At 42.3% G+C, this 13,812-nt stretch overlaps 1 protein-coding gene across 2 annotated transcripts in view; it reads right to left on the minus strand.

Annotated features, from left to right (window-relative positions):
* The window catches only part of MAPRE2 (microtubule associated protein RP/EB family member 2), a 296,029-nt gene that overhangs the window by 85,294 nt on the left and 196,923 nt on the right, over positions 1-13,812 (minus strand). For both annotated transcript variants that reach the window (XM_033933722.1, XM_033933721.1), the window contains one exon: positions 11,666-11,793. In XM_033933722.1, coding sequence (XP_033789613.1) covers positions 11,666-11,786 — 121 coding nt within the window. In that variant the 5' untranslated portion in view covers positions 11,787-11,793. The remainder of the gene's footprint in view (positions 1-11,665; positions 11,794-13,812) is intronic.

Raw genomic sequence — 13,812 nt, forward strand, 5'->3', positions numbered from 1 at the left:
CTTATAGACAAGTATTAAGGTAGGACGTGGGGTGAAGGGAGAGAGAGGAAAAGATACCAGATTGAGAGGGTGAGTTGGATTTGAGTTGGGGGGATGCCAGAGTGGAGGAAGGGAGTTAAGTTTGACAGGGTGTGGGGGATATGCAGAGTCCATAGGGGGTTGGTATTTACAGAGAGAAGGCGGGATGCCAGATGGAGGGGAAGGGGTTTTTGGTTTGGGTTTGACAGGAAAGAGGGGCGATGCTGAGTGAGGAGGGGGTTGGAGATGAGGTTGGATTGGGTTTTGGTTTGAGAAGAGGTGAAAGATGCCAGATCAGGGGGAAATTGGGTTAACAGAGTGGAAATTCGTTTTTGATATATTGCTCATTAGTGGACTATTTGAGCAGTTTACAATGTTACAAAGGGAGTGTAGGAGAGATGCCCTGAGGGAAGGGGACGTAGCATAAGAGAAAATGCTGGCACTGAACTTTTTTTTTCTCAAAATGTTACTTACTCCTGAGGTAGAATCGTGTCATTGGAGGAAGACAGCAAGACATTAAGATGCCATGTTACATTACATTACATAAATTCTTATATACTGCAGCTACCTTGCGGTTCAGTGCGGTTAACAGTTAAGAGATACTAACTATATGTAGTATGATCATAATAAATTAATAAAAATATTTACCAAACAAGTGTGTTTTCAATGATTTTCTAAAGACTAGATAAGAGGTTTGTCCCACATAGCTGCCAAATATGCCAAAGTTTTACTAAGAAATCGTTTTGTAAACACAACTCTTTACAGATGGAAAATCAAAAAGTCGCATCACATGCAAGTGTATTCTAGTCGCAAAATTGAAGCAATCTAAAAGATAGCTGGGTAAAAGTCCATTCAAGGCCTTAAAACATACACAATCAAATTTGAAAACTATTCCAACACCTTAAGCTGTCCCTCTCTATAACATGTTAAGCGGAAAAAAAAATATTAAAATCTACCTTTGAATCCACAGGTACCAGAGGATGGAACAATTTACCCCTATACTTGTGTCAATTTCCCTCCTATTACAGCTTCAGAAGACTTATCTTTGCTGCTCATAATGACTGATCTCTACCCCTTATCGTTTGCTAATGTTATAACTGATCCTAATCTTATTGTAAGCTGCAATGATTCCTTGTAGAAAATTGTGGGATATAAGAAATATGATATGGTAAAATATTTCAAATGTTTCCTGATGTAGCTAAATCCACTCAGGCAAAAGGCTTTTCTGTTTCTATGGAAGCAAACACTTGTACTGGGAGCTACATTGTTTTTGAAGTTCCCTAGCAAGTGACTTATCAAAGTTACAAGATATTAGATATTATATTAGATAGGTACTAAATTACTGTTGTAACTTCCCTAGTGATGGGAATTGTATTTTGAGACATTTAGTTTTGCAGCTATTATTTGAGGAATACTATCTTTCTCTTGTTTTCCTTGAAGGCCTATATGTACTTGTTTTCTTATTCTTCCCCTTAATGTGAGCTATATTATTAGAAAGTGAAGTGTTTTTGAGTATTAGGTACTATATTGACTATTTTCCTTTTTTTTCTAAATTGTTCATTTTGTATAATTGCAAAAAATAATTTTCTAATATATAAACTTCATTTCATTGTAATATTGCTTCCCTACTAAAACTATAAGCCAACCAGTACTTGTACTTGAAAGCAATCACTGCAAGTTTCTCTCTCTCAGAGTCTAGCTTCTGCCTACCACAAATTTGATTAAAACACTGCATCTTCATTATTCCCAACAGAGTCTGGAAATTCTTTAGAATCACCCAAATAGTATCAAAGCCAGAATATACAGGGTGGGCTAAACATAGGTATACAGTGTTTATTTGTTATTTCTTTTTATTGTACTGGTATTGAATAGGAAGATGATTATTTTTTTTATTTTTGGGGGGGGGGGGGGCGGCGGCGGCATGGATTCAATGCCTAGGAGTCCAAGGCCGATGAGGTGTACAATAAATAGGGGATCGGGTACTGAAAATAGATTTGAAAAAGTAAAAATGCTGAAATTTATTACAGTTAACAGTTAAAGACATGTTGTATTAATGATGTTTTTGACTGTATTTTGGTGCAATTAAGGAATGTTTTGGTGATTTCAATAGAAATTAAACATAAAAAAAGGTAGCTGCAATTTTACATTTCAGTTTTTTTGTGGGTTTTTTTTTGTGTTTTAACACACATGTATACTTGTGTGCAATTTGAGTCATTTTTCATATGTATATATATTTTTTGTTTACAAGCAGTACTTGGCCACTGTCACTAAACTATCAGTTCTACCAGAATTCAGAATTGTAAAGTTTGAGCATATAGGGCCCTTCCAGTGCTCTCTTCAGTTTTGGTTTTCTACTCTTCTGGACAGATGCAAAACAAAGCTTACTTGCTACTCTATTGTGTGTTCTCTCTTAAGACTTCTACAGCTGGTGTCATGATCACTGCGGCTGTGCAGGATCCAAGTAAGTGAAGCAGGATCCTGCGGTTGTGCAGGATCCAAGTAAGTGAAGCAGACTTTCCAGCCAACATTGGTTTCACTTACTTGGATGCAGCACAACCCAGACAGCCACAACAATGGCTGTTTTTAAAAGTTTTTCCCCTCCATTTTCTGCCATTATTGTTCATCATTGTTCTTTTTCTCTAAGCAACAGAAATTTTTAAATGCTGCTTTTCTTGTCATTTTGTACCTTTACCTTGAGTATTATCTCTGCCCACAATATAAAAAACATTTGTAAGTTCAATTACCCTTTGCTTATTTGGCATGCCTAAGTTTTGGTCATGATCCCATGCAATGTGAGTAGTGTACTTCAAGGTCCCCTCAGACAAGAAGCTGCTGTTCCTCCCTCACCTCAGAGATATTATACAGACAGACTTTCTGCTCTTCACCTGACAGGATGAAGAAAGATTTTCCGCTGTGCAGAGGGGTGTCCTCTTGAATAGAGAATGACATGGGGACAAATTTGTCCCTTGTCCTCGTGAGATCTATCTCCATTCCTGTCCATCCCCGTAACCTCTGTCCTCATCTGCACAAGCCTCAAACACTTATAGGTTTTAGTGCATAATAGTGCTAATTACTCCTAAAGGTTAAAATTTCAGAGTTTTCCAGAATGACAACAAGAAGCTAGGTCTTATCTGGCTTTAAATTTGTGGTCGTTAAGTTGGAGATCACCTCTCCCCCAGGAAGGAGGTATTCTGTTTCCTATTCTTGATAACCTTGCCGATCACAAAAGAGATAGTACTAGCCTTGAAATAATTCCAGAATTCACAAGGAGTACAATCCTTGATTCCTCTTTATGAGTTGTTAAAATAGTCTTTTAGAGCACTGTTTCCCAACCCTGTCCTGGAGGACCACCAGCCAGTCAGGTTTTTGGGATAACCCTAATGAATACGCATGAGAGAGATTGGTATGTAATGGAAGTGAAAGGCATGCAAATCTGCTCCATGCATATTCATTAGGGCTATCCTGAAAACCTGACTGGCTGATGGTCCTCCAGGACAGGGTTGGGAACCACTGTTTTAGAGAGCCACAGAAGCCCTGCTTCACCCATCTCTGCACCAGCACTAAAGTGGCAACAGACCTAGAATTAAACTGGACTCTTGCAGATGTAGCAGGCCAGCCAAAAGAAAACAACTACCTGGATACTAAGCACGTCCTCTCAGAAGCTGAGCTGAAGCCCTATGAAGCAGATGCAGCAGTTTGAGAAAAACCCTTTCCTCTGGCAAACTGGACCTCTTGGCCCATCCCACTACAGTGACAAGGAGCTTCATTTACCTGTGGTTTAAGACCAGTCTTCCTAAGTGGATTATTATTGGGATACATCCGTTAGACATAAATTTTACTATCTGGACACTGACTAAGGCTACAGGATTCTTGTTTATGCTTCTGATGCAGATGCAAGCAAAAGCATGGCTGTTAGATTCGTTTGAATAAAAGTGACTTTCACCATACTGTGCTGGACTGTGGACTGTATGTTTTATCCAACTTTATTCTTTTTGTTGGATTGCGCCTCTATTTTTGGTTTGTTTCCATCCTGATACGAATATCCACCCCACTATAAACACCCTGGCATAAAGGGTATAGCTTCCTTAGACTTTGGTCCTCTCCCAAACCGCAACTGGGAAGTCCTATTCTACCATGCCCCCATACTTAAAGGCCTTACAAGGAGAACTTTGGAACACTCTCCCCTAAATGAAGAAAAGGTCTCTGGCAAGTGCATCCATAGGGGGTCAGAGAAGGCTTCACCCTCCAAAAGGATACCAAGACAATAGCCCAGCTAAGTGAAGGCCAGAACATGTAAAATTTGTGGTCGTTAAGTTGGAGATCACCTCTCCCCCAGGAAGGAGGTATTTCTCTTCTTTTTCTCCTATTTCTCTTCTTTTTTTTCCCCCCATAATGGCATCCCGAACTAGGTGAATGTCCGATCACACAAGAGGGCCTTTATGAGTAATTCAGTACGAGGTTTCCTTGGAGTACCCAGTAGAGAATGACACAGTAGCTGTTACCTGCGGCTAGCCGAAATGGGGGGGGGGGTGCTCACTGTGGGCACGGGGACAAAGCCTCCACCACCCCGTGGAGTGGTGAATGGCCTTGTCCCCGCAGTTAAGGGAGGGAACACGTGTGGTCACCGATCACGTGTGGCCCCCCTCCCTCATTACTACCTACCGGCAGAATCTATCTCCCTCCCCCTTACCTTTGCGGCGCATTAGTAAAGTAAGTTGCTCAAGCCGTCCGAGCCTGCCTGCAGTCGAGTGTGTGTGGGGATAAGCTTCTCCTCTGACGTAACCGGAAGTTGCATCAGAGAAGAAGCTTCCGGCCACACACACATGACTGCAGGCAGGATCGACCAGCTTGAGCAACTTACTTTACTAACGCGCAGCGAAGGGGGAGGGAGGGAGATTGATTCTCGGGCTGCGTAAGGGGTGCTGAAGGGCAGTGAGGTGGCAAGAGGGAAGGGTGGTGGTGGGGAGAAGACACTGAAGGGAAAAATGGGGAAGGCAGAGTGGTGAGAAGATGCTGAAGGGAAAAATGGGGAAGGCAGAGTGGTGAGAAGATGCTGAAGGGAAAAATGGGGAAGGCAGAGTGGTGAGAAGATGCTGAAGGGAAAAATGGGGAAGGCAGAGTGGTGAGAAGATGCTGAAGGGAAAAATGGGGAAGGCAGAGTGGTGAGAAGATGCTGAAGGGAAAAATGGGGAAGGCAGAGTGGTGAGAAGATGCTGAAGGGAAAAATGGGGAAGGCAGAGTGGTGAGAAGATGCTGAAGGGAAAAATGGGGAAGGCAGAGTAGTGAGAAGATGCTGAAGGGAAAAATGGGGAAGACAGAGGGGGAAAAGATGCTGAAGGGAAAAATGGGGAAGACAGAGGGGGAAAAGATGCTGAAGGGAAAAATGGGGAAGACAGAGGGGGAAAAGATGCTGAAGGGAAAAATGGGGAAGACAGAGGGGGAAAAGATGCTGAAGGGTAAAATGGGGAAGACGCTGAAGGGTAAAATGGGGAAGACAGAGTGGGGAGAAGACGCTGAAGGGAAAAATGGGGAAGACAGAGTGGGGAGAAGATGCTGAAGGGAAAAATGGGGAAGACAGAGTGGGGAGAAGATGCTGAAGGGAAAAATGGGGAAGACAGAGTGGGGAGAAGATGCTGAAGGGAAAAATGGGGAAGACAGAGTGGGGAGAAGATGCTGAAGGGAAAAATGGGGAAGACAGAGTGGGGAGAAGACGCTGGAAGGGAAAAGGGGAACAGAAAGTGGGGAGAAGATGCTGGAAGGGAAGAAGACAGGGATGCCAGACTATGGGTGGAGCGGAGGGAAGAAGATGGGTGACAGACCAATGGGGGTGTGTGTGAAGGGAGAAGCACAGTAACAGAGCAAATGGAAGATGCAGAAGACAGACAATGGATGGAAGGAATTGAATAAGAAGATGAGGAAAGCAGAAACCAGACAACAAAGGTAGAAAAAAAAATTTCTATTTATTTATTTATTTCCTTTTTTTTTTTTTTTTTTTGCTTTAGGATAAAGTAGTATATTAGTTGTGTTGATAGAAATTTATAAACAAAGCCCTGCCAGCTGAACATCTCTTTCTCTAGTTCAGCAGCCAGAACTTTGATTAATAAGGAAGGAATAAGCTAAATATTGCAGTACTGAGGCTTGTATGGATACTGCGGGGATAGTAGTCGCAGGAATGGGGACAAGACAGGGACAGTGGTCGCAGGGAAAGGGCAGGGACAGTGGTCGCGGAGAGAGGGCAGGGACAGGGACGGTGGTCACGGGGACAGGGCAGTAATGGGGACAAATTTTCTTTCCCCATGTCATTATCTAGTATACAGCACACTTCAGACTTCTCTCATCCCCCTGTCCACTCACACTAGTGAACACTCCCCCAATTGAAAGCTGCATTCATTACTATATTTCCTCTCATGTTACTGATTCTCTTTTCTTTTTTTTAATTTATCCAAATTAACAAGTGAGGAAAGGAAGGAGGATGAACAGGTAGGAGAAGGGGTGAGATTTGTAGAACATTTCCTGGTATAGGAATCACAGTGGTGTGGCGGCTTAGTGGTTAGAGCTGGTGCCTCAGACTTTGAGGCTGCAAGTTTGATCCAGTGCTGCTTCTTGTGACTCTGGGCAAGTCACTTAACTCTCCATTGCCCCAAGTACCATTGCTAGACAGTGAGCCCATCGGGACAGATAGAGAAAAACATAGGTTATCCAATAAATTTCTTTGTTGTAAACCACACAAATGCCATAAAGAGATTATGTCCTTACCTTGATAATATCTTTTCCAGTAGACAGACATGTGGGTTATCTCCCAATGGCCACGTGCCATATGCAGAAGGCATCCACTCCGGATTTTTTCTGTGATTCTCCTCTACTTCACTAGGAGTTCTAGCACCACCTGTAGTTAGTACCCAAGCGCTAAGAGCTCCAACACAGAATGTGAATTAGGGTCACCAAGGGGAACATTCCCAAGAATCAACTGTTCTGCTCAAAAAGGAACATTAGAATAACAGACAGCTAATATCCAACCACAGCGTCAAAGGAGCTCAGGAAGTACCCCAGGAAACGCTGTGAACATACCTACTTAAATATCGAGAAGTTAAAAGTCATGACCTTTCCCTTCAAAGAAGGATTATCTATACAGGCCCTTTTGAAATTTGACTCTTCACCCATCAAAACTGTACTTTCATTGTTAGGGGTCACTTTAGATAGCAAATTCTCTTATCTCCACATTAGTACGATTGTCTAGCAATGTTTTTACCGGCTAAGAATGATCAGATCATTTTTGGATACTGCATCTTTAAACATCCCAATTCATTCCCTTGTTATTTCATGTATAGATTACTGTAATGCCATCTTTTAAAGGAATAACAAAAAAGAACTTAGGAGACACAGCATAAGAGGAACATAGGCTGCAAAGATGCAAAAGTGCCCCTGTCCAAGGGACCACATCCATGGAGGCCACCATAGACCCCAGGACCTGGAGAGAATTTCATGCAGACGGAGCTGCTTTTTTAAGGAGGCAAGAAGCTAATAACACAGCTTCTGTCTGCAGGCCTCTGGAAGAGAAACTCACCTAGCTGCCATGTCGATAAAGACCTCTAGATATTCCAGGGACTGCGTCATAGTCAAAGTGCTTTTCCTGTAAAGCACACTGCAACCTAGGTCTTCCAGGACCTGGACCATCTGATCCACCGTGCACCTACCCTCAGCCAACGAGGAAGCTCTGTTCAGCCAAATGTCCAAGAATGGGTGCACCTACAGCCTCATCTTCCTCCAGTGATCTGCATAACCACTACCACCTTGGAGAAGGTGTAAGGAGCCCATAGGCAGGCCAAAAGGCAGAGCTGAAAACTGGTCAAGATTTCTCAGAACATGAAACTAGAGGAAATGCTGGTGCTCCGTATAAATGAGAATATGGAAGTAAGCCTCTATGAGAGCCAGATAGGCAAGGAACTCTCCCAGGGCTACCACCGCTATGACATACCACACTGTCATCATGCAAAAGAGTGGAACTGGGAGCACTGCACCTATGTGCAGAAGATTCAGGTTTGAACTGCAATCATCTGAGTCCTGTGGCATGATAAAGAACATGGAGTAACTGCCCAAGCCTGAGACTTCAGGTGGCACCAGTTCCATGGCCTGAATAGCCAACAATCTTTGTATAGTGGTTCACATTTTGACCGTTTTGTCCGAGCGCCCCATGGGAGAGTCCACAAACCAGTCTTTCAGAAGCTGGGCATAACATCCAGAAACCACAGATTTGACAAGATGCGAGAGTCTACCCCCAATACATATAACGATCTCCCCTCAGCCTGGTGGAAGAGCACTTTTTTTTTTAAGCAGAGGGAGCCGAATGGGAGGCACAGGACTGGCTATGCCAGGAGCCCAAAAACCTCTATCTATAACCCTGGGAAAATCTCCAAAATGTGACGCTTAAATATGGGCAAGAACGCCTGGAACCACAAAAATTAAAGCACTCCGAACCTTAGAGGTTATGGGTCTGCTGTCAGGCAGAGTCAGAGGATGATGGTCCACTACAGAATGGATGAGATTGTCCAAGCCCTTGCCAAAAAACACCCCTCAAAAGGAACCTAGCCTTAGAGGTGGAACCACTGGCCCACTGTCTAATCCAGAGCATTCTGCGAGCAGATATCGAATATGCTGACAGCCTACCTGGGACCTGCATAAGGTCAGTCTCAAAATCTACTCCAGTTAAAAGAAGCTTAGGAGGGGGCCCTACACCAGAGTGTGCAGCTGGGACAGACAAGCATGCTTAACAAAGGACGCCACTGGAGCAGCCTTCATGTCCAAAGTCGCTGCCTCAAAGAGGCACCTGCCCGAGGTTAGCCCCATTGGGTCCCTTAAGCACCACATCACCCTCACTGGGAAGGAAAGTGCGCTTAGTCACCTGCGCCAAAGAGTCTACTTTAGGCTGACCAAGAAACTGCTGGCACTCCTGCACATAGTATACCAATAAAACATTGCTCTCGTAACCCGGAGAGCATCTTATGGAAAGACCCATTGCTCTGAAATCAAGATGCAAAGGAAAGGAGGAGACTGCGACCACACACCACATAGCCATGAAGAGGAAGTGGACCGAGCCAGCTGAGTGACTTAAGCTCAACTTCTGCACAAACTCCCAGGTGAGAGTATGCAAAGCCTCAGATTTAAAGAAATGCAGAACTGTGGGATCGTCCCCAGGTTCTAAAGCCTCTGAGAGATCCAAAGATCTGGCATACAACCCTGGATCCCCAGTCATGGGAAGCGCAGTACTAGAAAACAAGGGGTCCGCAAGCTAGTTAAAATCAGCATCAGCATCCCCCAGGCTGGGGTCAGCCAGCCATAGAACAGCGGCTGACTGTGAAAAGGCTGTGCCCAAAGAAGTAATGACAGTCACAGACAAGTCCGCAGCGGAGCGGGAATGCACAAGAAAAGAATGGCTGCACTGAAACACCGTCCACAAGATATTTCATGAAATCTGGGAAAGAATATAAGAATTGCTGCTGCTGGGTCAGACCAGTGGTCCATCATGCCCAGCAGTCCGCTCACACAGCAGCCCTCTGGTCAAATACCAGCGCCCTGAGACTAGCCCTACCAATGCACATTCTTGTTCAGCAGGAACTTGTCTAACTTTGTCTTGAATCCCTGGAGGGTGTTTTCCCCTATGACAGATTCCGGAAGAGCGTTCCAGTTTTCTACCACTCTCTGGGTGAAGAACTTACTCACGTTTGTACGGAATCTATCCCCTTTCAACTTTAGAGAATGCCCTCTCATTCTCCCTACCTTGGAGAGGGTGAACAACCTGTCCTTATCTACTAAGTCTATCCCCTTCAGTATCTTGAATGTTTCGATCATGATCCCTCTTACCACCACTGCACCTTACATTTCTTGGGCTGAGGAAGGTCCATGTCCTGTTGCTTGGAACCTTCTGCTCTGCTGAGCCCTGAACAGAGAGAAAGCCACCCCAATGGGCTAGCCGAACATTTTGTCCCCTGTTCAGTCAGGGAAGAGGCTAAACTTTGCACTGCTGCCCCTTCTGGCTGTGTACATGGCACAATGATGCTCCGGAGGTGCTAAATACACACAATTTTGGCAGGAATTCACAATAGGAGAGCCTAAGGACTCCATCCCAACAAATTTTGAAGAAAAAAATTGCAGTTTTGGAAGTGCAGGAAGCTTTTGAAAAAAAGATCACTAAAAATAGAAGATGGCTACCGCTAAGAAATTCACACTAAAATTGCAATTTTTCACATATAGCAAGTCACAAAAACGGCGATTTTAGGATTTTTCAGGTGGGGGAACACAGGGTGGTATGCAGAACCTTCAAACTGACAAATTCAGACCCCTCCCCTGATTCACCTCACAGGCTGTGACAGCCTTATTCATTGTGGACCTGTGCTGGAAATGTGCTGCAGCCTGCCTCTGCCCTCTTAAAGTAGTTGGAATCAGAGAATCACTACCTCATGCTTGGAATACCTCTTCGGCGCTTATCTTCTGGCTGCCAATCAGACATGGTGCTTGATTGTACCTCCATCCTTGAGGACTGATGGACGTGCTCAGGAAAGGGTGGAAGTGAAAAAATACAGCTGGTACCCTGTGAGACACCGCTGAGCCTTCTAGGTATGCCTAACAGCCTAAGCTCGATTCTCTGTTTGACAGTAGGAGGAAAAATGCAGGGATGGCCCCAAGCTCCTAAGAAATCAATGCAGGCTGGCTTTTAGGTACCCACTGGGATTGGCCTGTCAGCTGCAGACCGAAACCTGCATGTTCTCAACGCAGGCAGAGTTTAAGAATTGTTCCGAGCACAAAAAAAGCCTGAAAAGGGGATGAAAACACTGAATAAAATAAGAAAAAGGGGAGAGCAGAACAGAAAAACTCCTTCAGGCACAGGTGTAGAAGGAAAAAACTACAGGTGGTGCTAGAGCTCCCAGTGAAGTAGAACAGTCACAGAAAAAATCTGGAATGGATTCCACAGCCATTGGGAGATAACCCACATGTCTAGAATGTCTCACCTATTGCACTGGAAATAGTGGATATATTGTGGCATATAAAGAATTGTAAATAAAATATATAGCCTGCAAAGACTAGGACCTGCCAGTTGAAGTCTTGGATTAAGGAGCTCTTTCTCGTTCAATTAGAATAAAAATCTGCATAATGAAGCCCAGGGCCTTAGTTCACAGCCCAGGAAGTTAGGCCACACAACAGACTATCTACTAAACCAGGCCCAAACTTCAACCATCTGCTGGAGGCAGAAAATACTAGCAAGTACCTGGGCTGCACCACATCTTATACTAGTGATACCACTGAAAGTCTCTCTTCTCTCCCTTCACCTGATGGTTGAGGAGCGCAACCTATTCATCTAGATTGGTTGAGCAGAATGAAAAGAAATAAGTCTTGGAAGCTAAATAATATTCTGTACATCATTTTAACCAGCTTTTTATGAAGCTGCGCTAGAGGTTTAAAGTGCGGGTCAGTGCGATAAATGCTTCGATGCTCACAGAATTCTTATGAGCGTCGGAGCATTACTTAGTTGGTCTACGCTAAAAACCTCTAGCACAGTTTGATAAGAGGGGGGTTAGTTTTGCTGATATTAAAAAGGATACATTCCAGATGTTTAATCAAATTTTGAGATGAACAGTTTGAATGAAGTTCTTACCTGAACAGAGCTGTTCAACTTTTGTATAGTTTAAACATAATATGTCGTTAACCCAAGCAATGATGTCATGTCTGCTCATAGTCTCTTGGGTTATAGAAGTAGAATACACGTTGACCGCCATTCCCCAACTGGAACAAAGATAACAATTAACTGTTTTAATTTTCTAGTCCATTTATGTTTATTAAAATCTTTATATACCGCCTATAAAGCCAAAAAGGATCAAAGCGGTTTACATCACAACTTAATCATATTTAAGAAAGGAACTCCATTAGGAAATAGGAAAGGAAAGAAGAGAAAGGAAAAACTAACATTTCTAAAACATATCCACTAAAACTGTTATACGAAATAAATAAATCCAAATCAACACGAATCAGTACAAATTAATACAAATAATTAATGCAGATTGCAGTCCCCATTCCATTATTCAATTAGAGAGAGTCATTTGAAAAAAATGTGCTTTTAGATGTCTCTTAAAATTTTGAAATGATTCTTTCTTAACTCTACTGGTAAATTGTTCCACAATATTGGAACTAAGTAGAAAAATGCACCATTTCTGGTTGAGGCAAGGTGAGCCTTTGAGATATGGGGGAACAGCTATTGTCATTTAAAGATCTCATCGAGTGACTAGGTGTGTAAAATAACACTAGATTAGAAAAATATAATGGTTGTAACTCAAATAATGCCCTATGTGCTAGCATCAGGATTTTAACCATTTATACCATTAATACATTAGTGTCATAGTAAGTAAATCTATAACAGGCCGTGATCTACTTTTTCCAGCCAAAAGTGCCAGTGATCTACCACCATGAAAATTAAGTTTTAAATTAAATTTTAACCCAATAAAGTTGGAGGATTCACACCCCCCCCTTTTTAATTAACCTTCTGTCATTTACTTGGATGTGATCAGCTGTTAAGCAAATTAAGCAAAAACAAAAGAGAGACGAAGATCCAGTAAGAACTGCGAGAGGAAATGGAAAGTACATTTTATTCTTAAAGTTTTATTGAGTAATAACTTTCTTTAACTTTTATTGAGTAATTTGATTAAATTTAGGTTGAGTATTGATCCAGGCTGATCTTGCACAATCTTTAATATTTCGCTCTTGCTCATTAGTGAGACGTCTGAGCCTGCATTCCATCCACCAGCTGTTTGTTGTTTTGGTTTATTTTTATTTCTTTATTTATAAATTTTTCATATAACATCACAAGAATACATCTTGCTACAAAAATACAGGAAAGCAAAAAATTAAATAAGGGAGAAAGCACAACCTCCCATTAAGAAGAAATAAGAACTATACCCTTCTTAGACTACAACATTAAGGGGAGAGTCAAATTTAGATTGGAAGAAGAAAAAGGTATTAATTTTTTAAAGAAAAGGCCTAACATGGAAGTAGCTGCTAATACTAATAAAAAAAAACCTTCATTAATCAATCCTTGATGATTTTCTTGACATCCAGGAATTCTTTCAGATGTTCCAGGGAGAAAAAGGTATATTTGATTTCCAAATACCTTACCAAGCATTTGCAGGGGTACACTAGAAGGAACGCAGCACCCAATTTGTGTCCTGTTGCAAAGAAAGGCAATCTTTCATTCGTTCTTGAGTTGTTTTAGAGACATCAGGGTATATCCAAACTTTTTGCTCTCCAAATAATTTTTGAGCATATTTGAAATAGAACTTTAGAATCATATTGACATCCTGCTCAAAAACAAAGGATACCACAAGGATAGTACTTTCCGTTTCAGCTGTCATAGTTTGTTCTAAAAGAGATGTTTTATTTCTAAATTCCATCTGTTTGGCCCCTACCATTTTTTCAGAAGAAATCTTTACTTGGCAAGTAATAAATCTTGTTAATTGGTGGAACATTATTTGAGGAAATATTTAAATTCTCAATCAGATATTTCTTAAAGATATCAATAGGCACAGTCCCAGGAACTAGAGGAAAATTCAAGAGCCGAAGGTTTAACCTGTGATTATAATTCTCCATCTGTTCCAATTTTCTATGAATTGAAATACTGCCCTTAATTGTTGCTACCTTAAACTGTTGATCCACCAGCTTTTTGAAGTTGGGTGAATATTGTGTGAGGGCTAATCTTAAGGAATCATCTGTCATGTTGGAACATTGTGTACTCTGTCATTTTCAGATGAGAAA

The sequence above is a fragment of the Geotrypetes seraphini genome, chromosome 2 (assembly GCF_902459505.1).
Source record: "Geotrypetes seraphini chromosome 2, aGeoSer1.1, whole genome shotgun sequence".
Lineage (NCBI taxonomy): Eukaryota > Metazoa > Chordata > Amphibia > Gymnophiona > Dermophiidae > Geotrypetes > Geotrypetes seraphini.